Source organism: Hesperophylax consimilis, chromosome 23, assembly GCF_061612785.1.
Source record: "Hesperophylax consimilis isolate HC1 chromosome 23, BYU_Hcon_1.0, whole genome shotgun sequence".
NCBI classification, from domain to species: Eukaryota; Metazoa; Arthropoda; class Insecta; order Trichoptera; family Limnephilidae; genus Hesperophylax; species Hesperophylax consimilis.
The window spans coordinates 10630402-10657579 of record NC_142858.1 but is presented as its reverse complement, the minus strand read 5'-3'; the positions used below and the strand labels follow the sequence as shown (position 1 = coordinate 10657579).

The window sequence follows — 27178 nt, the reverse complement described above, 5'->3', positions numbered from 1 at the left end:
CGTTTGCCTTGTGTGTGTGCTATTTTAAAATTGCTAAATTTAACAATGATTCACTTATAAGCCTTCAATTTTTTCATAAACTTCGATACGCAATATTAATGGAATCGATACAATACTTACGTATGTAGGTATCTGTACTGCGCCTATTGTTGAATTGTTCCCCAAGGGTAATGATACGTTTTTTGTGTGTCACATAATTATTTAATCTTATGCATTCATTCGAAGGTGCCCCGCTTGAAAACCAGGGCCGGAACACTTTGTAAAAAAGGCTCTGGCCTTTGACCCTGGGAGTTTTAGGCATTCACTTTCTTTCGTGATTATTTTTACTTATGGTATCATTAGCCTTGGCAGTGAAATATTTCATAAGTGCCAATTATTATTATGGGTGTTCAGAAATTGCTTACCAACGCACTATTTTACGTTGTTCTTTTTTTAACGCAAATACCGTACTACTTGAAAATAAAAGTAATACAACCCTCTCGTTGGTAGATGTATTTTGCCATAGGTAGTAGAGATCTATTAAAATAAAAATATATTTACTCCTTGAAAGTTAAAAAAAGCCCTTGATTTTAAATACGTTACCTCTTCTACAGTTGAAAAATTTCGAATTGATAAAATGAATTTATGTATTTAAGAGACAATAAATTTGCTTGTATAGCATGTGTGGGGCGCAGATATTTAAGGTATATCGGGATAGAAATAACGTTGCGAGCTAAACATAGTTAGGTAGAAAAGTTGGTCGAACTCCTTCACAAAAACAAACACCCTGAGTTTGTATGAAATCTTACGAATATCAAAGTCATATTTCATACGAAACAGATTGAGAAAATAGCATCGCGCTTAAAGATTCATTTTTGAATGTGACTTTATAATCTGTTTTCTGCGGAAGCCTGGTCCTCATGCATTCGGGACGTGAACAAAATAATTGGAAAATGGATGACGGGCAAACCGCAAATGGTTTGAAATATATGTATATAAATTTATCAACCTTGGGGCCACGTCCGACATTTTCTAGGCAGGACGGCGCAACTCTCCCAACATCTGCACCTATCTCCTTCAAACTGCCGCTTCTTCTTTCAAGGTTGTAGAACAGGATTTTTTGGTGTTGAGATGTTTGGAACTGCCGTAGGAACCTCCATTGTAGCCTACGTACATTACATGCGTCACATTTATGAGATGGAGGGAGATTTCAACGAAGTTAGTCAGATCAGCGGTATGATTTTACTGGTTCCATGATAATTCAATACTCTTTTAAAAAGCGATATAAAGTAAAACTTTGGATTGGCCGAGGTGTACATTTTAAATTGTCTGTGGTTAACATTGAGAATTAATTTTAAAGCGTTGTTTTTTCTATTTCTAACACCGTTTAGATCATATTTCTCACCATTACAGTAAGGGAGATACAATTTCTATTAGACCTATGCGAGCAGTTACCAAAAGCGAACAAATTAGCCAGGAGGGTTAGAAGCGATGGAAAAAAACTCACCTATTTAACCTCCCTTTTCTTTCACTTTTCATTACTTTATATCTGTTTTCAAAGATGTGTTGAGTTATCCTGTTACGGATATTACTTGTTGCTCTCTTCTAGAAGTAAGTATCTATACATTATAACTCCGGTCATGGAGATTGAAGATATCTGTATTGGGAACTCTTTGATAAGTAAAAGGTTCTTTACAATAATTGCGTTTATTTACGTTAAAATAAATAAGTCTGGAATTAGCTACACTGTTCATTACCCGAGGGTTGGTAATTCTCTGTTTCTAGAAGCTTGAAGCTGTCTGACAAGGATACCCCACAGGCAATTGCTACACTCTAGCGACATCTGTCGGACTCTGGAGTAAGCTTTCTGACTAGTGCCATCTATCGCTTGAATACCCAACTTTTTACCATACATCACAGAGATGACTGCGAGGAAGTTAGAAATATACTTGTTAAACAATACCTATATGTAGTATTATATTACTATACATGTAGAAAATTACATGTGTGGTTAGTCTCTCGGTGATGGCGAAAGAGCAAATATAAATGTTTATGTCTTCTTCTTTCATACAGCGATGACGATAACAGCGATTATAAAAATGCAATCACTAAACAAATATATTTAAAAAGTTTAAGATTTAAATACATTCTTTTAAACTTATTTTTAAGACATTGGTAAAACAGGTTGTACAAAAATAAAAAAAATGGTCCTGCAAAGCTGCCACATGGCTACATATCCTAAAAATGCACGTATTACCAATTACTAAGGAATAAAGAGAATTATAATTATACCTAGAAAAGCGACATATTTATACCAGTGAGAAACAGCAAACAAGAGCGGAACTCCCATCCACAAAGTTAAGCCTTTCCATAAGATTAAAAAAAAAAGTGTCAAAAATCCTTAGCCACTTAGGCCTGCAGAAGTGTCGCCCTCAACCACCATGCAGCTGGTGGGCTGACGCATCTACCACCAAGACCTAGACAAACCTCACCCCATGAACCCGGGAACCCCTGGCAAGTCATCAAACGTAGGTACTCTGTCAAGCGTCTCTTAGGGTATGGCAGAAGTGTTGATTTTCCAATGAAAGGTTCCCGTGGCAGTGTACGCGGTACCATATCCGCCTTCCAAAATTACATACATACCAAACAGATGAAAAAATCACCGAAAGTAGCGAACCACTTGGGGTGACCTATGGTCCCGGGGCGGCGGTGCCCAAACCCGCTTTCCAAATTGATATTGGTACATACCTTCCTGTATTTACTAATTATATCAATATGATTATGACGTTGAAACTAGAAAACCTCTGTACCTATAATCATTGATTTTGTCGGTTTACTGGGAAAATATCCAAGGCATAAATATCATCATCAATTTCTAGGAAGGACAACCTCGTGCACCACTTATTTACCTATTATTTTCATGAATTAATGTGCGTACCTTCTCATTATCATATCAATGTAATATTGTAATGAAATTTATGAGAAATATGCATCAACCTCCTTACTAATAAATGCGTTTTAAATTTTACACAGCTGGTAAACAGCTATTTAAGATAAATAATTGTTGTTTATCAGTTGTTTATAAGCAAGACCATTAATATGTATGAAATTTTTGTGGCACCGGGTACCAGCTGCAGATTGTCATAATAATACGAACTTCTGATATGAGATGGCGCCAGATAAATGAAACAAAAAACCTTTTAACGTATCTGTAAGCTTTACATAGCATACCTTCATATAAATTCTTCGGGGACATTTCTCCATTTTCACAATGCTTCTTGGAAAACTCCCGCAGTGGTAGATACTCGCAATGAATATGGCTTTTGTGAAAAGCACGTCGCTTGAAATGGCTTTAGCCATGTTTTGGGACCAGATCTGAAAGCCCAGGTACTTCACCACATTCCTCTTCCCCGTTTCATTCCCTCCCCAGTCTACCCCTTTCAACAACACAATAGATCCAAATTGCTCCGGGAGATGGGACTCGTGCAGCATTCACATAAAACAATATATTTCCTGCGTACCGTTTAACTGTCAACCAATAAAACCGCTGGGATGTTTATATCGAAATCTCTCTATTGACTAGTCAATAACATACATTAATACCTGCGTATTTACAATAAGTTTGGCTGTCCGTGATTTTTTTTGTGATAAGCTCTTTCCTTAACCAAAGGAGGTTTAAAACAGTAATGAGGATAAGGTGAAATAATTCATATTGAAATGCAACTTGTAAGAGAATAAAGTTTTATTTAATAAATATATGTGTCACTAAACTTTGAAAATATGACATAATCGATAATAAACATATCGGAATATTGATGAAAGCAACAAGAATTTTTATTTTCGTTAATTCCAAATGTTTAATAAACGGCCTTAATCATGTTTTGACAAATGAATTCTACTAGATAATTAATCTAATATTTAATATGCCTAAAGTACGCTTACGTCAGGCTTGCATATACACGAAACACTGGTGGATTTATTTCTGCAGGTAACTACTCCCAATCAAAAAATGTACATGATTATTATCGACATTTGAAAAGCTAATACGTATACAATAATCTTTGGCGGAATACATTTCAAATGGAAAATAATGTATTTCGTTAAAATCAAAATCGATTGTTCCACTTGGCGGTCATTTTTATTGATGTCAAAGTTTTATTATTAGTTTGAATTTTTTAAATTAAAAATTAGCATAAAAATAAGTTATAGTGTATCAAAACATGGTGTTGAAAAAAGACGTCAAATTATGTGTTTTTAACGAAATGGCTACTAAAATGCATTATTTTCCATTTCAGTAAACTGAAACACTTACTTCTCATTATAATCTAACCGATACAAAGTGTTTTTAAAATTAAATGTGGGTATAAAGCATATGCTTATTTTCTGAATATTTAACATCCATTTCATTGGCCAGTCTGGGGCATAAGCATATAAGTCGAAAGTTAAGTAAGTAGTTAAGTTAAGTTGATTTATTTCTAATCGGTGTAGTAATGATCACACATTGGGGGTGATCTATATACTGGTTGCGGCAGATATAGCTCAAGCGCATGAACTGGGTGGATCGCTTCTAGTAGGGCACGTTCTGGAACAGGTAGGACACGGACTCTCCGTTGTGAGTGCGTCGGATGGCTTCCGCAAACATCATGGATACGTCGATGGTCTGCAAATACCAAACAGACAGTCAATAAATAATGCATTTATTTATTCATAGCACAGTCGGGCGGGACCTTGACGCATAATTCAGCCCGCATGCAGCCGATGAGAAACTGCCCGGCCGTTTGCTTATTTTAATCATCAGGAAATCGAAAGTGCAAAAAAAACACCGTTCATGACGTATCACGTTTATTTGCGTAAATTTTTATTAGTACCTACAATGAGCTTCCAGCAGAATAAGTGGCGACATTTGTGGCGGAGTATAAGCTCTACCTAAACCCTGGTTCTGGCCTACGATATTTGAGTGCAAATACCGGTACACTACACAGGAATATCGGGGATCTAGATTCGTCGTATAATAAATATAGAGTCGTTACACAAACAACAAAAATTAGAATCCTGAAGGAGCATCCATCTGTTATTTATACCAGGGCGGGTAATCGTGAAGAGCTCCAGACCCGATAAACAAATTCCAACAACATTTAAATTAAATATAATGGTACATGACATAATAGAACTGTGAATAACCGGACTTTAAGTTAATAAAAAGAACAAAGAAACAACAATCATTACGTACACCGAGAAAAAAAATCCTATTAAAAAAGTGATTAAATGTAAATTTCCTGATAAAATATTAGTATTTCCTAATAAATATCGCGACAATATCAATATTTATAAGAACTTGCATTCAGGCGTCATTCGCATTTAACTGATACTTTGTTAGGAACTCATTCGTTAAAGGCCCGCAGTACCGTTTTAAGCAGGAAAAAGAATAATTTGACCACGTTTTTAATAAATTAAAACTATTTTATATCAGTAAGTTTTCTCCGTGTAACCTATAACTATTTTATCATGTTCTGATTTACCCGGTTACCGAAATATATATAAGCTATAGTAGGTATGTATATTTGGCCTCATTTCCCCAGTTCTTCAAGCCTACAAATTTTTCCAAAAAATAGGATACCGTTATAATGTATATAAAACAAAAAATATTTTTTTTAAATTGTATAACCAAACACAAAAATATTACAATATAATTATAATAGTAAAAGGATTTTTTATTATCTCCCTTTTTTGCATCAAATAGAGACAATGATATTCTCACTGGGATCTCCCGTGCTGAGGATTTCATTTATATATTATTAAAATTTAGTAGCATGGATAACATGAGTTTTTCTAAAATAATTATTAATATTTTACCAGGTGTTTTTTTGTTCAGTTGAGTGGTTTCGGTTTGTATTAGGTGTCTATTGTAACGTATACTTCGTTTTTTAAGCTTTGGGGCGTCCCTCCATAGGTCGGCGAAGAATTGACAAAAACCGAGTGCTTTTATACTGCGTATAAAGTGTCGGTTCGCGTCGTTTGCAGTTGGTTCATCCCTTTTTACATTATTCGTGTTTCGGCTCGCAAGTGTACAATCAGCATAAAGGTCGAAACACATTATTAAAACCCGACGCGACCCGATGAAACGCGATGCGTGTTGAGTCGAATCAAATGTATTGTTCGACGCGACGCCATGTCGGATGTTCATAGTGTGTTTCTGGTCATAAGAAAACAATACATTTGATTCGACTCAACACGCATCGCGTTTCATCGGGTCGCGTCGGGTTTTAATAATGTGTTTCGACCTTAAGACCCTGTGAGTAAAAGTCCCTCGATGTTACATTACTATAGCGAAGTTTAATTTTTTGCGCAGGTTTTTGCAGCACTCGGTTTATGTCGATTCCTTGCTGACTCACTGGACGACGGCCTTATGTGGAGAAAGCTTTCAGTATCGCGTTAGTGATATTTTACTAAACAAAAATATAATTGAAAGGATGGCGATACTTGAAATAACTTGTCAGGTCAGACCTGAACAGCCAGAAAATTTTGGTTTTTATTTAATTTTCTTCAACGTTCCACCCTTTGAGTTCATAAAAATGAAAAAAAGCCTATCTGCGCTGAGACTGGACCTCAAATAAAGCACCAGACACTGAAGATAAAACTCGATAGAAGTGCGTTGAGGGTATGTCTGAGTATCCCGAAGTCGATTTTCCGCTCGACTTTTTTATACAATAAATTTCATTGGCCTAACTGGGGCCTACACGGAGAAAACTTTCTGATTCGAAATATTGTTGATTTATTAAAAATCTGGTGATATTATTGTCTTAAATCGGGACTGCAGGCTTTTAATGAATTCATTGACAGAGTTCGTAACAAAGCATCTGTTAAAAGCGAATTTTGTATGAGGACGGCGGAACACGTGTTCATATAAATATTGATATTGATATAGCGATATGGTTACTAATATTTTATCAGGAATTTGGAATGCTATCACTTTTTTAACATGATCATTTTTGTCTAAACAAAAGTTTTCTTTCAAATGGGTAAAGATCACACATTTAAGGATTTTTTGACATCAATCCATTATGAAGTTTCCCCAAATGTACGCCAAGTATTATAAATTAAGAAAAATAAAGATCACCAAACCGGTGACAGTGAGCTCCCTTCACTGTAAGCAATAATTATTATTGTTACACACAACCAGCTGCAGACGTGTCTTGAGCCAAAACTAAGGCTGGCCGCATACATACGTTTTCCGTATTCGATTTACGAATTCGTTTTCCGTATTCGGAATTCCGTGAGACTAGCGCAAACGTTCGTTTTTCTTCATTCGGAATGTATAAACGTCAGAACCAGTGTTGCCAACAAGGGCGATATATCGCCATTTAGGCTACTCAGAGCGAGAATCGGCGCCGAAAAAATTCTAGCCACCCCCCCCCCCCCCATGAAATTTATTTTTCTGGGGACAAATTTTATATTTTCTTGAAATTCTCTAGCCACCCTCCCCATGAATTTTTTTATTTTCTGGGGACAAATTTTATTTTTTTGAAATTCTCTAGCCACCCCCCCTACGAAATTTTTTTATTTTCACGTAAAAACATCAATTTTAAACATGTCCCACCTAACAGCAAATTCGGCTACTTTACGCTACCTTATGTATGAGAAACGGCGATATTAGGTCAAGATCCGTTGGCAACACTGAATTACGAATGGAAATTTCCGTACGTTTGCGTCGGCACAAACAAACTGTATGCAATAGCTGCGTTCCACATGACGTCATTAGGTTTTTTCCATTCGTTTTCTCCGAACGCACCGGCTGGCATTCGGAACGTGCGTAAGGAATTTGTTCCGTTCGGAACTAAAACGAACGTGTGCGGCAGTTAATGTATTTTCTACTGATTCCGTGCATTCGGATGTCCGAATACGGAAAACGAATTCGGAAATCGAATACGAAAAACGTATGTATGCGGCCAGCCTTAAGCTAGCTTTACATGGTACTTATTTCCATCCCTATCCAGAAATTCAGAAAATTCACTCATTTCAGAAATCAAAAGTGAAAATGAAATAGATGTATTTAAAAATGGCATCATCTTTAATATAACCATAGATCACATGAAAGAATTTGTATCAAAATGTTAAGATTATAATAAAAATACACGCCCAAATTCACAAAGCTAATAAATATACGTTCACAATAAGTAGTAAACGTCTATTCCCCCAGAAGTATATTTAACAATATATTGAATACATACCGAAATAAGCACGCGATATTTCTACATAATATAAATAGTTATAACAATGAGAGATCATTAAAATTTTTCAAATTATTCCCGCTATTAAACCGGACGAAAATCGGTATCAAAATAGATAACACTATATTTTTCATTTCGAATTCATATCAAAGGACGATCTGTATTGAATCTGACTGAAGGTATCGTCTAAACCCATAGATATATAACACCCATAGTAGACTACTACTATGGGTGTTATATATCATTGTCTAAACCGGCTATTTTTTAAAGTAAGTAAATTTTTTAAGCATGTATACATATTTATGATCAGTCAATCAAGTCAAATTACTTCAATATTTAGCGTTGTAGTTATATATAGTAATAATAATGCATGGATTCTATTTTATTTGTTAAAAGTATTACAGACTTTATAACCCAAAAATGTCCCCTGATAGAGGAACGATTGCGGCGTTAAAAAAAATCATAGTGCTATTTTTAATATATATATATATTTTTAATTGATTTATTGCTTCTCGATGTACATAAATCATATTTTTTCTCATAAGAATCAACCTCACTAGGACTAACACTTAATAGAAGTTACACACTGTTTTTAAATGGGAATTCCTGCAAATTTGTTATATTACAACACTCAAATGACATGGAAATGCTGAATTTGTCAGACAGACATAGCCCAGAAATGCTTGCATTGATAAGCCTTCGGATTTTCACTACGTAATACTAGAAGTCGGGATTAATTCCAGAGAAGAAATTCTGGGACTAACTCCCATATGAATACTAATGGAGGGAAATAATTACACCTAGTCAATAGATATTTCAATTTATCACTAAAAATACAAAATGGTGTTACTAAAGCAGTTCAGTTATGTAAAAGATTTTTTTTCACTAACCCTTCATGGGAGGCAATGAGGAACATAATTTACCTCAACGCCTATGTCAGGAAAGGAAGGAGAGGAAGTTCTGGTAAGGAAAAATGTATGAGTTTTGGGTCTAGGAATCAGAGTGTGACGGACGAATGATCTATACCTCCCGCCGAGGCGCAGGGCGATGGGTCAAAAGAGAGCAGCTGGAGAGGTCAGAGGGTTTCCTGAAACCAGCCTCTCCCGAACCGAGGTGCTTCCTGAACCCACGTCACCCGATGAACCCGGGCACCCCCGCTAAATCACCAAACGTGGCGACCTATGACAATGGTTTGCCAATAAATGATTTCCAGGGCGGCGTTACCCATACCGCCCTCCCAAATTTATTTATGGATAATAACTATATATAGTGTTTAATTACCAATCAAGTGTAAATTATGCGTTATATAATGCGTTAATAAATAAATCAATAACATTTTGTTTTGGATCATCGAAGTTTTTTGTCCTCGAAAAAAAAGGATTAAAAAAATATACAACAGAAGATAAATATTTCCTCTAATAATTTTTCTAATAAAGTTTACAGAAGTGAAGTGCTCAAGTTCGATAAAAAATGTAGAAGAAGACGATTTATTATTTAGTGAAAAATATTATGGCTTAAAAAACATTTATTCATAAAGACCGGTTATTCCCAAAGTGGTTTATATTGAAAATGGGGGGATGGTTTTTTTTGCTGGCAGCTACTATTTAGTTTTGGCCATGGAATAAAGAAGAAAAATAGAAATGCCTCCCATTGATATGAAACAAATGTTCCTTTATCCCAATAGCCTATCGTTCTGTCTTACTATCACTGATAACGTAGATCTCCATCCCGTTTGAATTTCGTAAAAACAGTTTTGTATTGGATTGATATTTGGATCACGAAACCGTCCACAAAGAGTTTTTTGTGCTCTTCTTTATTCTATGGTTTCGACCTACTCTTCGGCAATTTTTACAAAATAAACAAAATACCTACAGCTAATCACAGTTATCTAATTAAAATACTTCGAACGGAAATTTATCAGAAACGACATCTATAATTTATTTAAGGATTTAAGTCGAAGAAGCATTTCATTGTGAATAAAATACATGATCTATACAATGCAAGAAATGGTTTCACCAATAAAACCAAAGATGTCGCCTACGTTACCAATGAAACAAAATACCAAAAAAATGTTTAAAGCTTGGTTTAAACATTGAAACTTGGTATAAAAATATCATTGACAAAAACATCCACATCCGTTTACAAGTAGATATACTCTTCTCATTTATTATAAGTTTTTGGCAGTATTTAAAAAAGTTAAAAGGCCAGTTAGCTTTTATGCAATTAAAGAAAATTAACGCGTATTTATTTAGGTTGTAGCTTTCTAATTTATGTACTTTATGCAGGAAAGAATAATAGTACCGAATTAGGAGAATAACTACTACTACTGTTGGGGAAAAGTCACAATAGTAATAGCAAGGCTGTATTTGGCGGTTAACCGCCCGGGAGCGGTGTTTTTTCAAGAAAAAAAATATACCGGTTAGGTGTAATTTTTAAAAAATGTTGATTTAAATGCGGAACGTAAGACCGGAAGCACGGTCATGGAACCCAATTATTTCCACTTTTTATGTGTCATATTATGAAGCACCGATTCCTGAGGAGTGTTATTGTAACTATTGGCGGCCGCTGCCCTGAAAATTGCCCGTCGACCTCGACATCGTACTTGAGAAAAATGTTAAGACATTTTCACCACTGCGCACGCTAGAAGAGCTGTCATTGGACCACCTGCTGAGCTTCAAAATAGGAGACTCGACTCAAGACACACACATACCTCTCAAATAAGTAAGCTCATACACAATCAAGCTTCCCGAGTACGTTATATCGCTCATCAAGGACACAAATTGCCTGCGACACATGTACGATATTTCAACAACAACTGCAGAACAAGAACAAGAAATTGCAGATTTCAAGCGTGAAATTTGGAATAAAAAAGTCGCATCGTTCACGCCAAAGGACAATTCCCTATGGAAAATGGTAAGCGCGCTGAGACACGATCCCTCCTCTACCGTAACTAAACGGCTCAGGGACGGCGCTGTGGCTACAAGAAAAAGCGGACACGCTCGCCGACGGATTCGAGAGAGCCTACGCGGCTACGGACGGCCTTTGCGACCAGGTTACGGACCAAATCGTAGCTGAATCTCTACGAGATCTGAGCGAATTAGAGCAGATGAACGCTGTCGACATCCACTTTGCTACGCCGAGCAAGAATGCAGTCACAATCAAGCGATTGAAAACGAATAAAGCGCCGGGAAGCGATCAAATACACAACATTTTACTTTAACATCTCCCTCAAAAAGCCATCATTTACACAAAAAAACTGTTCAATGCCTGTCTCATAACCGGAAATTTCCCCCAGATGTGAAAATCGCCGACCGTGCTGTCCTTTGCAAAGGCGACCAAAAACAGAACCCAGCCGACAAATTACCGACCGATCAGTCTACTATCTACGTTGATAAGGTATTTGAACAGATTATCCATACTTTTTGGATTATACTCAACAGGCTTGTTCCACACCACGACGACAACAAGACTTTGCCAGACGAGCAGTTCTGCTTCAGAAAGAGGCACTCCACAACCCACCAACTCACAAGAGTAGCGGAATTGATCTCAAGAAAGTTCAACAAATACCGCTTCACCGCCGCTGCGCTCCTAGATCCAGAGAAGGTATTCGACACCGTTTGGATAGAAGGGCTCGTGCACAAGCTGCACCGCACCAACACGCCCATATAACGAGACTGTTACAGTAATACCTGAAGAATAGATCCTTCAGAGTTTTCATCAGGAACGTGCTATCATCAACGCGTGATATTCCAAAAGGCGTGCCACAAGGAAGTTTGCTGGGACTCTTCCTCTTCATCCTGTTCACATACGACATCCCTCGAGACGAGAGATGCAACCTATTTATGCAGATGACGACAAACTCTGGCCGCTATATACCTACAGAGGGCGCTCGACGCGCTCGTAGAGTACTACAAAAAATGGCGCCTGATGTTAAACAATTTGAAAACCGAAGCCATCATTTACACGAGGAAACGGTAGAAAAGACCTGACCATGGACTCGCACCTCAACTGGAAATCTCACCAAGCTAAGATGCACGTGCGCACGCGACAGGCAATTGGCGCGATGAAGCCGATTTTCAACAGAAGAAGCCCTCTACTTCCCAAAACCAAACTCCTCGTCTACTACTCACTTATTCGTCCGGTACTGTCTTATGCGATACCCGTATGGAGCAGTATCTCACACATGGACCACACGAAACTACAGACGCTTCAAAATCTGTGCATTAAAGTCACATACAACACGAGAAAAACTTGAAGAGACACGACCGAGAACAAATACCGACTTTGTACAAATTTACACACAGAATGACTGAACGTTTTTACAAATCACTCGGACTTAAAAATAAACACATACGAGACATCGGACATTACAATTCAATTTACCTTTAGGTACACACACAGACGCTCTGAAAACATCCTAATGGACCACGACCATACCTGGTCTGACTCAGATTCAGACGCGGACAAATAAGCAACGAGCAGTAAGTATTTCCTAATATCCCGACTTCCCTATCCATATATATTATTTTTATTTATATAATTTTTATGTGTATGTTTATTCTCTATCTTTCCATAAGTATATATCAAAATAAAAACAGACACACACACACACCCTCACACACACACACACACCCACACACCTCAAAATGCAGGACATCATATACCGATGTTACTGAAGGCCGCCTCTATTTCTAGTTGACAGACGGCCGTTTCTTCCTGGGTATGGTTTTCTGTGATTTCGCATATTCCCACAGGCGAATGCGGTGGAATTCCCCATAGTAAGGCGTAGCTGAATTCCCCCCTCCATTACTATTGATATTATCAAAATTATTAGATCTCTCTAATTTGTCACCAAAAATATAGTTACAAAATAAAAAAAAATCGAAAATACAAGCTTGTATTTGAAATGCAATGAGATTCAAAATTCGTACAATTATAATATCCCGTATAATCACGGGTCTATTATAATATCTATTATTATATCAGCTCAACATGATTCAACGTCATGGATTGGGTTGAGGCGGTTTTGGCTGAAAGTGCAAAATGTATGAATGAATACGTTACATAATATTATAATGATGTACACGCCACACTGTGTCCGGAATGAATAGTATTATAAGCGGTAAAAAGGTGAATCGACATCACACATAACATAACATAAATAACCAGAAAAACACTTTCTTTTCGATCATTTAGATTATTTTTTTGCAAGTTTAAAAAAAACTTTTAGAGTCGGGTGTACCCTTCGACGCGTTATTCCTCCATGGACCACGGCTGATATTAACCCCTGGCGACTGATTTTTTAAAAATTTGACCTAAAAAATTCCAATTTGCGACTCAATTACTCAAAAACGATAGCTCAAATCAAAAAAAAAAACCGTAAAATTGACACCAAATGTGATGTAGATTCTCCAGTTTCCTGCTTGTACTTAGAGTTTTACCGTGTATATTGTATTTATATAGATATATTTAATACTCCTTGTATACTGTTCGAGGTTCAAGGTGAAATGTGTGGTGGTTAGTTTGTCGGTACCTGTATCTTGGGACAGTTCTTGATGTGACCTTCCTGCGGAATGGTATTGGAGACCACCACGGCCTCGAAGGGCGCACTGTTGATGCGCTCGATGGCGGGGCCCGAGAAGATGCCATGGGTTAGGATGGCATAAACCTGCAAAATGTATCAGTTAACAAAATACTCTTTATTACTACTACTTATTTTAAAAACTATATTGTTAAAAATGGACGTTTTGCTGTAAGCAAAAATTTATTAATAAAATATTTTTAAAATGCGTGTTAATTAAGTTGATAAATAGATTGTTATAGACAACGAGTTTCCACTCGATCGAATGTCGGGAAATGGTTTAATTTCCACATGGAAGATTCCAATTCATTCATTCATTCATTTATTTATTCAATAAAGAAAACAAAATCAAAATTCAAATAATAGACTATTTCAAAAAAACGGTAATATAGGTTACATATATTTTTAAAACATTAAAAAGCTGATATGCAAGTCTCCACAAAAAATGCCAATGAGGTAGCATAGGCAAATAGGTACCAAGAATGATAGAATACCGACTTCCGCATTCCATACTGGCGGCCCATCCAGTGAGGCTGTGAGAGAATGGGCCCGCAATGGACGGAGACCACAGAAGTGGCCTCACCCGAATAGGAATATGGGAAGAAGAAAGTATGAAATAAATTGTTTTCTTGTAATTACCTTGGTGGCGCCGGCTTCCTCCAGCTTCTCTGCTGCGTAGCAGATGGTGCCGCACGTGTCAGCCATGTCGTCCACGAGGATGGCCACCTTGTTTTTGACCTCACCCACGAGCACCATGGATGCCACTTCGTTGGCGCGCTTGCGCTCCTTGTGGATGAGCGCGAAATCCACGTTGAGGCGGTCCGCGATGAACGTGACTCGCTTGGCGCCGCCCGCGTCCGGCGACACGATCACGCAGTCCTTCCAGCCGGCGATGTTCTCGCGGATCCACTTGTTGACCGCCGGCTCTGCCAGCAGGTTGTCCACGGGGATGTCGAAGAAACCCTGGATCTGCGAGGCGTGCAGGTCCATGGTGATGATGTGGTCAGCGCCCGCCACCGACAGCATGTTGGCCACCAGCTTTGCCGAGATCGGCGCTCGGCTCTGCGCAGTCAAACAACAATAGATATAACTGTGTGCTTGTACTACATACCTCATACCTAGGCCAAATTCTGGTAGCATAAACTTTTGTAAGTGTTAACTCCTTACGCTAATTTGTTTGGTTTTGGCAATAAATAGCTATTACCCGTAGAGTCAATTTATTCGCTTTTCGGAACAGCTCATAATGGTCTCATTGAAATCGTCGTGTTTCCCTTACCGTCATAGTTAGAAATACAAAATAAACAGTATTAGAAAGAGAAAACACCAAGCTTTATATTAGAAGTTAACCACAGCATAATTGACATGTGCACTTATGTGAAACCAAAGGCTCCGACCACATGTTTAGAAAAAAATATGTTTTAGATTATGTGTTTAGACTAAAAATGTAAGATGAGCCATTTTTAAACATTTTTATGTTTGATTTCAAAAAATTTATATTTCATAAAATTATAAAGTTTATTTATAATAATAAAATTTAAAAATGTATTTTATGACCTTTTTAAGATTTTTTAGTTTACGGATACTTTTAGGAATATCCCATTTATTTGGAAGCTGAAGCTTGAATGATAAGCGGAAATACACACAAATGCTCAGACTTTCACTTCATCTTTAAGAAATATAAAGGTCATAATGCCATAATTATATATAATAGCAAAAGCATGTACCGCATCTCAAATGCTGTGAGGATGAAGTGAGTGGGAGGGGTACGTGATGAGGAGAAAAAGTTTGGAAATGCCAGGCTATTTTGCTGAGAAAACTTTCCGAAGGGAGGTAAATAGGTATATTGATTATTGGCATGCGATTCCCACGAGTATTATAGGCCCTCAAACCGCGAAACCATATATGCAAAAAAAGCCGTCACAAAACACCTGGAAGATGTTAAACATCAACATTGATTTATATTGAAGGAAGTGAAAATTAGGTTTTTTATGCTCAACACAAAACATATTATTTTTAAGCAGTAATCTAAAAGAAAGTTAAATCTTTATGTACAGGTGTGTTTTAGGCTAACAATTATTGCTTAAAAATAATTTTTTAGCCTTTGTGCTGTTCACATAAACCTTGATTCATAAATATTTGTTTATCATACAAAATTTTAATATTTGAAAATTTAATATATTTCATCAATAAATGAAGATGTAACATATCACGAAGACACAACATATCGTGACATATCACGACTCCATCTAGAAGGCGTTTTTGCATCTACAAAAATAAATTTGTTTTCTAGTGAAAAATATCTAAGAAGCTATAATTGTTGAATGAAAAATACCAATAAATAATTAATAATGCTACGGTTTCGAATAAGCCAACGAAGCGCAATTGGTAGAGCACCTGACCAGCAGTCAGAAGGCTGCTGGTTCAATTCCCGTCGACGGCATGTATATTTTCTCTGAAGATTTTTTAAATGTCTATAGTGTTTCAGGGTAATAATTATTGCTTAATAATTATACTATTATTTGATTGTAATTAAAATGTACACAAATAAATAGTTACATACTAAAATTACTTCCAATAAATAGATGCATTGCCAATTTTAGTGAGAATAGAAGCAAATGCCGCACGTTTTGGCAGCTGGGTGTAAAGAGCCGACGAGTCACGAGGCTGGCCGAATGAAGCATCGTCCTGCCTTGCCACGCTTGCTACGCAAGACTCGGTTTTGCCCGGCGATATAAACATCTCCCTAACACCCAACCTAACCTAACCTAACCCCTGGCCGACAAAAGTAGAAATGAAATGAAATGAAAATAAAATCAGCATGCTTTCTCATCTCTGGGCGTTCAGGATGGAATTTATAAGAAGATGTACTATGAAAATGCTATTAATGATGTGTAGAAAAATGTAACAATAACATGTGCATAAATAGGTTATTTCTCCTCTATAATATAACATATTATATAGGTACGTATGATTATGTGACATACTGACTTCCAAATCAAGCGGTGGACGAATCGGAGAAAACCAATTTACAAAAAGGAACAACGTGTAATGAAAAATGTGATAAATATATGAAGATAAAAAACAAAGCACAATGAAAAACCAAGACCGAACGCTAAATATTAGATTAGGCACTGAAGAGATACACTGATTGAAGTGTGTTGTGTGGATGTCAAAATGCCCGAGGTAAGATTTTCCTTGTTTACTTGATCACACATATTATTCAAATAACGAAATTCTTTTTAGAACGGATAATGATTTTTTTTTACTTTCCAGAGCTATGGAGTCGAAACGTCTTACGTAAAATGGAGAATCAGTTGTCTCTCAAATTACTTGTAGGAATTACAATATTTATTCGGTGTTCTCTGTATCGCCCTAGTGAGACCACCATTCATAAATAAAACTGTGCTTACGAAGGCTTTAGCCATGTTTGGTGAAGAGGCCTGAATAGCCATGTAATTAGCTTCTTCCAACCTTCCTCTTCACCATATTCCTCTCTTTCCCACTAAGATTAGCCACGCAACATATCCCAAAATTGGGGGTGCCCTAGCAAAACCTCCTAGATCACAAGGCCGGGACACTCATTCAAAGCAGTCTCCTAACTTGTATGGGATTTTACAAAAAAAATCGTTTTATTTTTTTTTCAAATTATTCTGATTTACTAAAAGATCTTGTAATGTTTTAGTTCATTTAAAAAAAAAAATAAAAGTAAGTTTTTTGGAGGTTCTTTCCTACAAGTTAGGAGGCTGATTTGATTCGGTTTCCCGGCCGTATGATCTAGGAGGTTCTGACCCTAGTCCCAATGGATTTAAGCATTTGAGATCTTTTTTTTCTTCTATCTGCAATAGTATTTTTTAAGATTCTGTGCTTGACGATCAGCGATATATTATGAATTGTGACCAAGAATCTAGAGTGCATATTGACGCAACAGTATGCGTCCCTTTTAACTTGCTGTCCATCCCCTGTCCTTTTCTGACAGTGTTGGAGTCGTACAGCTATAGAATTAGAGGCGCTTTTGTGTATTTATATCTCGTCGCAGCGTGTTTCACTATAAGAACACGATTAGCGGTGGACTAGACAATAACATTGTTATTAATAAGATGGTGTTGACTAGATAATAAAAAAATAAATTTCAATAGAATTTTCTTTAATTTTCGAGTTAGAATTGCAAATGGAACTTGTGGGAATTGTTATTTCTCTCTTCCCTGGAATATCAGCACCTATGGTGGGTATTTTAGAACGTGTGCATCGGCAACCCTAGTTAGGTCACTTTTGTTCACGATTACCAATCGCCCGCTATATGCCGGCAAACTTGATAGGTATTCATATTGAGTGATTTTTTTCTCTCTGTAATGTTATAAAAAATAAAGTAGGTATAATAAAGACATCTAACACCAACAACCGTAGAAAAGGAGGTAAAAAAGTAAAAAAAAAAATTTTCGCTTCATTGTCTCATTTAAATACAGGGTTTTCCAATAAGAGGTGTTAATTTGAATAGCCCGCTATTTCGGTAGATGTTACTTTTAAATCTGTCATTTTTTAACATTTGACAAGTAAAAACTACGTTATTAATAAAAATGGAACGATACACGCTTCAACAACGCATTGAAAATATTAAAATTCACTTGAGTGAATCAAATGCAAATCATCTTGAGTGATGAGGCCCATTTCCACCTCGGTGGCTTCGTCAACAAGCAAAATTGTCGCATCTGAGGCTCGGAAAACCCAAGAGTTAATGTTGAAAATCCTCTCTATTCTCAACGTGTGACTGTTTGGTGCGGTTTATGGTCCGGTGGAGTCACTTTTTTGGACCTTACTTTTTCGAAAATGAGGCTGGAGCAACAGTTACGGTGAATGGATTACGCTATCGAGAGATGATCAATGATTTTTTATGGCCGGAATTGGATGGTATTGATCTGGACAACGTTTACTTTCAACGAGACGGCGCTACGTGCCACACAAGCAACGAAACCATTTATCTTTTACGATTGAATATCAAAATAACACCTCTTATTGGAAAATCATGTATAATACATCAATGACTGGTGTGCATTCCATATTCAATTTTTACAACGCTATTCCTCTGTTGTGTTTGTCATCACTTTCAAAACTATAATATAGATTACAGTCCACCGTATAAAATATGAAAAATTCGAAGACAAGTACTGCGATTACAGTGCATCTGTTGATTCATATAAATCTAGTGTTGTTTGTTTTCGAGATGATACAAACCAACACCGACGTAGGAGTTCCAGCGTAATTACGCTAGAGCACCAGATAAACTTCTGACCCACGCCGTCATTGTTCATAATATTATGGCAGAGTTGTCACATTTTCTTTGACCCATATTCGTATATTGCACTATATGGCGAGAGAATTATAATCATTGCACTGTGGCTAATTTCGAGGTTGGAAAAATATTGAATTAATTTAGGTTGGGATGTTTCAACCTCCATCGCGTTATTATACTTGGCTGATCTAGGACCAAAATTCATTATGGCTATTTGGTTATATCGTAGATTTGATGGTCTTCAAATGTAGTGGAGTTTGAAACACCCCAGCCTAAATGTGAAAACTATTATCACAAAATCTTTTCACCAGTAATTAGAACGTTATAGCACAAAACACGATCACAAACTCAAATAAACAAATCGTCATCTACTCGTACGACTAAATTTGTAATTACAATACATCGCGTATAAGCAAAACAACGTATTTCCTAGTAACCTAAAACATTAAACAATGGCAAAAGCTATTAAAGGATATTTTCTCAACAGTTTTCAGCCCAATGACACAATCTTTCTTTGGAACTCTCTTCTAATAGAACTTCTGTAAATCTTTCTTAATGTAATGTATTTATAAAATATTTTTCAAATAAAAATCTGTCTAGTATGTTTTAAAATCTATATGCACTCTTCATTGATTTTTTTTATTGAATTCATCGGGAATAGTGTATTTTTAATATTATTGTTATTATTTTGTAATATATTATCACTTAATTAACTTACCTTGATTTGGGACCTAGTAATTTCTAATCATTAAATTCAAATTAAAAGCCATGATTATTGAGTTAGTTTCACTGAATGGATAACCCCTCAAAATGTGATCTATACCGACTGATAGAAAACTGATGTCCCCAATAGTGTTCATACGACCTTTTGGACTATAAGTACTATGTAAATGAATTTGTTTATCTACTCGAAATATTGATGAAAATGTTTTACCAATCTCATCAAAAGTAAGGGCAAAAAGATATAACGTTGGGCAAGTAGACACGCCAACAACACATTTCTGTAGGTCTATCTATTCAGGAATAATTTGCTATAAAAATAATATATTTTTAAAAATTATGGATAGAATTTTATGGAGTTGAATGCAAAAACGGTTAATTCTTCAAGCGCTTATAGTTCTATTGAAAATCCGATTTATGCGTCGTATTTGAGAAACAGGGAGAGGTTTAAACGGCGACATATGCGACAGAAAGAGAGGTTACAGAGCAGCTCCCAGCTGCAGGAATCCGGCAGGAGAATTTGTGTGCTATTAAATTGTTAGGATGATGAATTTCTGCACCCAGTAAAATCACTTAGGTTGGGCTGTATCAACCTTCGTCACTTTCAATTATTGACATTTGTACGGTCCACGATAAACGGGTCACTCACGACCCGTTTCAGCGTTTGATCAATTTTTAATCATCAGTCAAGCATAACGGTAACGATATAATACTTTATGTATCTAATTTTTTTCAAAAGCTGAAACAGGCTGAGAATCGAAAGTTAATGGGGGGCGTTCAAAATTCGAAAGGGCGTTAATCGTCCATTTGATCGTCAGTGAAATGCGACAGAGGTTCAAACATCTTGATTAGTACCCAGCAATCAGCAATAAACTCACCAAGCGTACTTATCACCGGTGCTAGAAAACATGCGACTTCAAATTACCCGAAATTTCCATTCGTTGGACTTCATGTTCCCGCTGGTCTGGTCCCAGTCTCCCTCTCCAATACTCTGCTAAATATTACTACAATGTTTTTACGTATTTTTGAAAACGTTGTAATTTTGTCGACGAATAAACAATACTTCTCGAATTGTAAATATCAAAATATTAGGAGAAAACATAAATAGCTCAAAATGATAAGAATGAACCCCGCAGAGCCCGATCGGACGAAATGAGAAACGACGCTAACCACATATCATTGCGTACTATCACGTGTTTACAGGGGATAAGCAGAGGAAATGATTAGCCATATATAATCTGTCTTGTCACACTCTCCTTTCCCAATCCGCATTCACACACCCCCTTCTATTATTCCTGATATTATAAACCTGTGGCCATCCACCTGGCCACAGATTCTTGCACCTGAAAGCCAAACAGTCCCACCTAACTTGCAGACTAGCGACACCTTCACCTTGCAGACAACCGCCGATCTCACCGTGCGTCGTCGGACCTATTTTCGTTCCTCGGTAGGACCAGTCATAATTAGCTAATTTAATACATAAATCACCTTTCTCACATTCACCGTTTGATAATATAATATTGATACTCGAGTTCAAACATCACACTTTTTAACCAACAAAAATACGAGTAATTGGGATTACAATATTTCACACCGAATATATTGCTTATTTCTTTGCTGTGAGCTCTGGAACAATTTATTGACTTCCATAAAATGTGGGGGTGCCCTGGCAGTATTATTTATTCGTCGACGATGTACATTATAAACTTTTTAAATCGATGAAATTTCATGTTCAGTAAAATTATTAAATCACATTTTTATAAAATACAATATTGTCAGGTAAATAAAATTAAAATGTTTGAAATGCATAATAAAAGAATTATTAAACGTGTTAGACTTCATTATTGCAGTTTCATCAAAATAGATAAGGTTGTGACTTTTTATAAAGTTAGTGCGCCATCTTTATTTCGCAACGTGTGAAATTAAAATTTCTAAGCATAACAACAACACTATGATAAAAATTCCATACTTCCCGGAAGAAGACACAAAACATAATATTTGTGCAGGGTGTTTTAAGGGAACGTACATGACTTACTTTAACCAATGATTCCTGACATTATTTTGAGTAAAAAATGTAAATGTTTTTTACATTTTTTGAAATGCCCAGCCCTCCACACCGACCCTAGATGTCCAATTCCTACTGATTTTCCATGTTTTTTGTTGGAAAAAAATATGCATTTTACAGGAGGTTAAAATTTCATTAACATTTTAAGTAAAATTTATTACTAAGAACTAACAGTTTTTACTAAGAATATAACGTGCCCAAAATGTTCCACATGTTGCCAAGTAACATACAAATTGTAAATTCCCAAATAGATTCAATATGCTGAAAACATTGCTCATGAGTAGAAATACTTTATACTAGTCATTTATTTCTTAAAATTAGCGCAATATAAACATGCACTCAAAAATTATTTTTCCATAATGTAACTTTATATACGCAATATGGACATGTTGAAATGAAATGATGATATTTCTCATTGTTCTTTTTTTGTTATTTTTGGTTGTGATACACAAAATAATTGTATGTTATTTTTAAGTTTAAAACTACTGTAATGTAATAATATTATTTTTCTTACTTTGTACTCTATTATATGTTTATTTATAAAAGGCAGTATAGCCGTTTATGTATTTAAAATAAAAAATAAAAATCACTATCAATCAATAGTTGTTATTTATTAGCATGTAGATTTAGTGTTATTTTAGATTATGTGTGCCAATAATACAAATCTGAATATCTTATAAGTAGTAATAATATTATGTGTATTTATAATTAGTAATAATATTATGTATACATATTTACTTTGTAATTGAACAAATGCATCTTGTTGACAAACTGCTTAATTTTAATTTAACGGGATAATACTTTAAACATCAATTTAAAAATAAAACATACTCAAATAGTACTAATGTTAGGAATCATGTGTTAAAGTAAGTCAAGTACGTCCCCTAACACTTTTATAAGGAGCCAGTTGAATAAAGGGTAACCGTCGAATATGGTTCTCTTCTGAGAGTAATATTGGAGGAAAAACTGTGGAAGTAGAATCTGGAAAGAAAGCCCTCTCAAAAAAAACTTTATGTTATAAGCAACGAAAAGGAAACAAAAAAACTGTGGTTTGTTTCTCTTAAAGAAACCATCTTTGAGAGAAACATAGCAGAAAAAGCTTTGTAAATTATATACCTCCTTAGAAGAAAATATCTTGGGAGAAAACCGCTTAAAATGGCATTTTTGAAATATAAATCCCGGCAAAAGTCCCTTAAAAGAGGGCCAAGGCTGAACAAAGTAATTGGTTGATAAGTAAGTTCTTGCCTTGTCTTTTTTGTCTTGCCGAGCGTAAGGGAAGCAGGGAATGACTGCGGTCACTCTGGACGCCGAGGCGATCTTACACGCGTTGATCATGATGAACATTTCCATCAGGTTGTCGTTGATGTCCCCGCAACCACTCTGAAGGATGTACACGTCCTCGCCCCTCACGGACTCGCCAATCTCCACGCTGTGGACAGCAACACAACCATATCAACACTTAGTGCAAAGGAAATCTTAAAGAAAGTAGGAAGTATATCCGCTTAATTATTGTGTAAAAAGTGATAATCCTAAATAACTGTGAAATCCGTGACCAAACCACCGTAATTCGAGAAAAAGAATCAACACTTTAAAACAACTGATGATTACAAGTACATTATATTTTATTAAAATAATTATATTGGCAGAAAGGAAAGAAACTGAAATGAATACAAAACATGAGAAGCTTGGGCCTTGGGACTTGGCATATCAAGAGTAGAAAGAATAGAAGTATAAATTTATATTTATCTCCGTTACATAATAAACAAATATTTGGGACTTGGCATATCAAGCAAGAGTAGAAAGAATAGAAGTATCAATTTATAATTATTTCCGTTGCACAATAAACAAAGAATTTACATTAATTTGTGCTATTCATCCATGATAGCTAATGTGCCTATTCATCTATCGACATTCATAGGCATTGTTGGCTAAAACTAGACAAAAAAATCGAAAACCTTCATTCCTTACAAATATAATTATATTTTAAAATATTTTTTAAAAATTAAATGACTACATCGAAATAATTGAGAAAGATTTTCCTGCCTTCCTCTCCCCACAGTTGTTGTGTGTGAGAAAATTCAGCATGGCGATAAGAAAACTTTACTTAAAAATTATAAAACATAAATGAAAAGGTCACCAGGTCTCCAGGTTGCTGAATTTCTTGGTCACGACCCGGCCAAGGTCGATTCCGAGCCTGTCCACGATCTTCTGTGCCAGGATGGGGTGCGAGGAACCGCCGAAGACCTTGATGTTAGGCATCCTGCTCGCGAGCTTCTGTAGCTTGTCTCGGACTCGGACTGCGCTAGCGGAGAGAAGCGAGCTGTCAGCGACCCGCGCGGCTTGATTGCTTTCTGGATTCATATGTCTTCTGGCCAGCGATAAATCAAATGACTACTATAAACAAACACCGCACTGTCTAGATAATTTCCCTATATCTAAGGGAGAAAACGTAATTTTAGGGAAAAGTTAAAAAGCACAAAATCTATGTAAATTTTCACTTCAAAAGGTTTTGTATTCAAAATTGTTCAATTGTTCAACATCTCGCGAAATTTCGAAATATTCTGGGAAAAGCTGCAGTTGCAACAATCGTGACGTTATTATTTTTTTATATATAATATTTGTATTTTTTACAAACAATATACAATTTTTACATGTTATTAAGAAAAATAAAAATAGCCTTCCTCATTATAAACAGACAATTCTCTTTGGTGAGGGAATTCAAGCGCAATTAATTAAAATCACGAAAGTAAGTCACCATAAAATATTGTAAGATTTATCAAAAACAGAATAATATAATTATAAATATTTATGCAACCGTAGGCAATATTCGTTTTGTTGCCGTATCTGCACATTATTTGTTTATATTACACAAAATATCTCATATCAATAATGCTTACAGATATTATTTTTGTGTTTTTTGGTACAACTCAACAAATATATTTTTTCAATAATACTTACACGTAATCAGTACATTATTTTAAGTTCTGCTGAGTACAGTTATTTTTGCGCATGACAGATGTTTTATATTTCGAAGAAATGTACACGCGTAAAATATTATTATGGTAATAAGAGAACGAAATTTTAATATGTCGTTATATTTCCCCCTTGCATATTTTAATAGCTGATATTCATATGAACCAAAGGTTCACTCTGCTGAATTATTGAGATGCACCGATCTAAAAAGGGAATACGCAATAATTCTAGTACATCCCAATCGAAACGAAATTAGATGAATAGCAAGAAGAAAAAGAAAAGGCAAGAAGACCGAGAACAGTAAGAAGAGAATGAAAAAGTAGAGAGTGAAGTGCAAGAAGGATGCGAAGAAGAACTAGAAAAGCATGAACTAGGAAACCAGAGCCAATAAGTAAGTATTAGCCTTGCTGCACCCTTTGGGGTCGTAATTTATTAAACATTGTGTTGTTAATTTGGACGTAATTTTTTTTAGGTAATCTAAACCTTTAAATAGTGGCGAATATTACAGTTTTCTTGCACACCGCTTCTTTATGTTCACCGTGTTGCTTGCAAAACTTTTAGGGTGACTGCATTATTATTTGTGTAGAAAAGAAACGCAAAACTTTTCAAATTATATATTTTTGTAATGTGAAACGTATTATTATATTACTATTATTATATGTACTATTCTTTTTAGTGTTTTACAATTTTTGAAGTATAAGTTATTTAACGGGAAAAAACATATGTAGGTATTCAGAGAATGATTTGTTTTAAAACACTCAATACTTTCACAAAGTAGTATTCATGATGAAACAATTTCAAACATTTTCCAAGAAAAATTAAATGAGCAATAATCTTTTAAAGAAAAATACAAGTACCTACATATTGAATTATTTGGAGGGTTCAGAATAAACCGAAGTAGCGCAATGGTGGAGCAGCTGACCGGCAATCATAAGGCTGCGGGTTCAACTCCCGTCGACGGCATTTCCTTTTTCACGGAAGATTTTTTCAATTTGTACGGGTGTTTCAGGCTCGTAATTATTGCTTATAATAATGTGTTATCCTTTGTGCTTTGCATAAAAACCTTGTCTATAAACATGAATTTATCATAAATAAAAAATATTATTATTTTTATAAGCGAATTTAAATATAGATTAAGTTAATTGGTACCTACCAAAATAATTGTGTATTGAAAAAAAACATACATTTTCATAAACATAAAAACTATGGTCGAACAGAAAAACAGGTAAAGTTTCACGCGAAGGTTGCCGACTTAAAATACAGTTTATTGACAAAATATGTTTTTGTCTTTAGCACTGAATTTAAATATCCTCAAAACTGAATTTCAAGACTGAATTAAAATGCGTAATCAAAAATATGAGTTAATATTTCCTGATAGAGGAGATTCTTGAAAAGATTTTATATTATTATGGATGCTATTATTGTGGAAGTCACCAATTTATTAGACTACATTCAAAATAATACAAGTTACATGACGTTACAATGGGATTCTTCAAAAATTATTTTTAATTAAAAAATATCATTGGGTTCACGGAAAATTTTAGTAATAGCGCAGGCCCGTTAAAAATCACGGGATAGTCATAAGGCGCTATTGCGTACTCATATCTCGTAGAAACGTGTTCTACTATCAGCGCGCGCGGTCATTCGGCGTTAGAGAGTTCATTGAACTGCAGTTACAGAGAGAGTCACAGCCGAAATTGGTAGTTTGAGTAACAACAATTTATTCCAGAGGGTATGGGAAGGTAATGAAATGCAATATTCAAGTAGTCAACTCACACAAATTTAAATTAAAAGTTACCAATACCAAACAGAATTACATAAATTTATCAAATATTTTTCTTCCAACCATCAAAAAATGGTTCCTATCAAAATTAAAAGTTGGGACCTATTGTTAAAATAAAATATTTGAAAACTAGCCTCTCTCGACACAGGATATCCCCAGTGAGACAGGCGTAGAAATAATAAAACATTTTCAATCTAGCCTTTCTCGACGCAGGTTATCCCCAGAGAGACAAGCGTAGTAAAAAAGAAAATATTTGCAAACTAGCCTCTCTCGACACAGGATATCCTTAGTGAGATGGGCGTAGTAAATTAACCTCTCTCGACACAGCATATCCCCAGAGAGGGGTAGTAAAAAATATTTCTAAACCCTACATATATACGAGTAGATGTGCAGTAAAAAAATAAATACCTACATTCCATATTTGACATAGGTGACAAATAAATTAACAAAATAACAGAGATAGATGCAAAAACAAATAAGTGATTAATTAATTTATTAACCCAAGACAAAATATTCCAGCACATAGGTAAAACACGAATATATTAATGGATTATAGGTTAAA

General features: G+C 35.6%; 1 protein-coding gene across 3 annotated transcripts; it reads right to left on the bottom strand.

The window, feature by feature from the left end:
• Positions 1-3709: 3709 nt before the first annotated feature.
• Positions 3710-24250, bottom strand: LOC149412315 (ribose-phosphate pyrophosphokinase 1-like). Of its 3 annotated transcripts, none has more exons than XM_089646055.1 (6): positions 23998-24249; positions 23106-23289; positions 20721-20789; positions 14428-14850; positions 13741-13875; positions 3710-4639 (listed from the first exon to the last, which is right to left on the bottom strand). In XM_089646055.1, exons 1-6 carry the CDS (start codon positions 24219-24221, stop codon positions 4547-4549), a joined length of 1128 nt encoding a protein of 375 aa, XP_089502181.1. In that variant the 5' UTR covers positions 24222-24249; the 3' UTR covers positions 3710-4546. The 3 variants fall into 3 exon arrangements, with proteins under 3 accessions (XP_089502181.1, XP_089502182.1, XP_089502184.1); XM_089646056.1 differs by having other exon boundaries at positions 20721-20786; XM_089646058.1 differs by lacking the exon at positions 20721-20789 and having other exon boundaries at positions 23998-24250.
• Between the last annotated feature and the right edge of the window lie 2928 nt (positions 24251-27178).

Excerpts from the sequence above, each read along its gene's own strand:
- LOC149412315 (XM_089646055.1), bottom strand. The coding sequence starts at position 24,221 with ATGAATCCAGAAAGCAATCAAGCCGCGCGGGTCGCTGACAGCTCGCTT. Across the intron at positions 20,790-23,105 it reads GGCAAGACAAAAAAGACAAG|CAGAGTATTGGAGAGGGAGA; the intron begins GCAAGAACTTAC and ends AGTAATATTTAG. Across the intron at positions 4,640-13,740 it reads AGAACTGTCCCAAGATACAG|ACCATCGACGTATCCATGAT; the intron begins GTACCGACAAAC and ends TGGTATTTGCAG.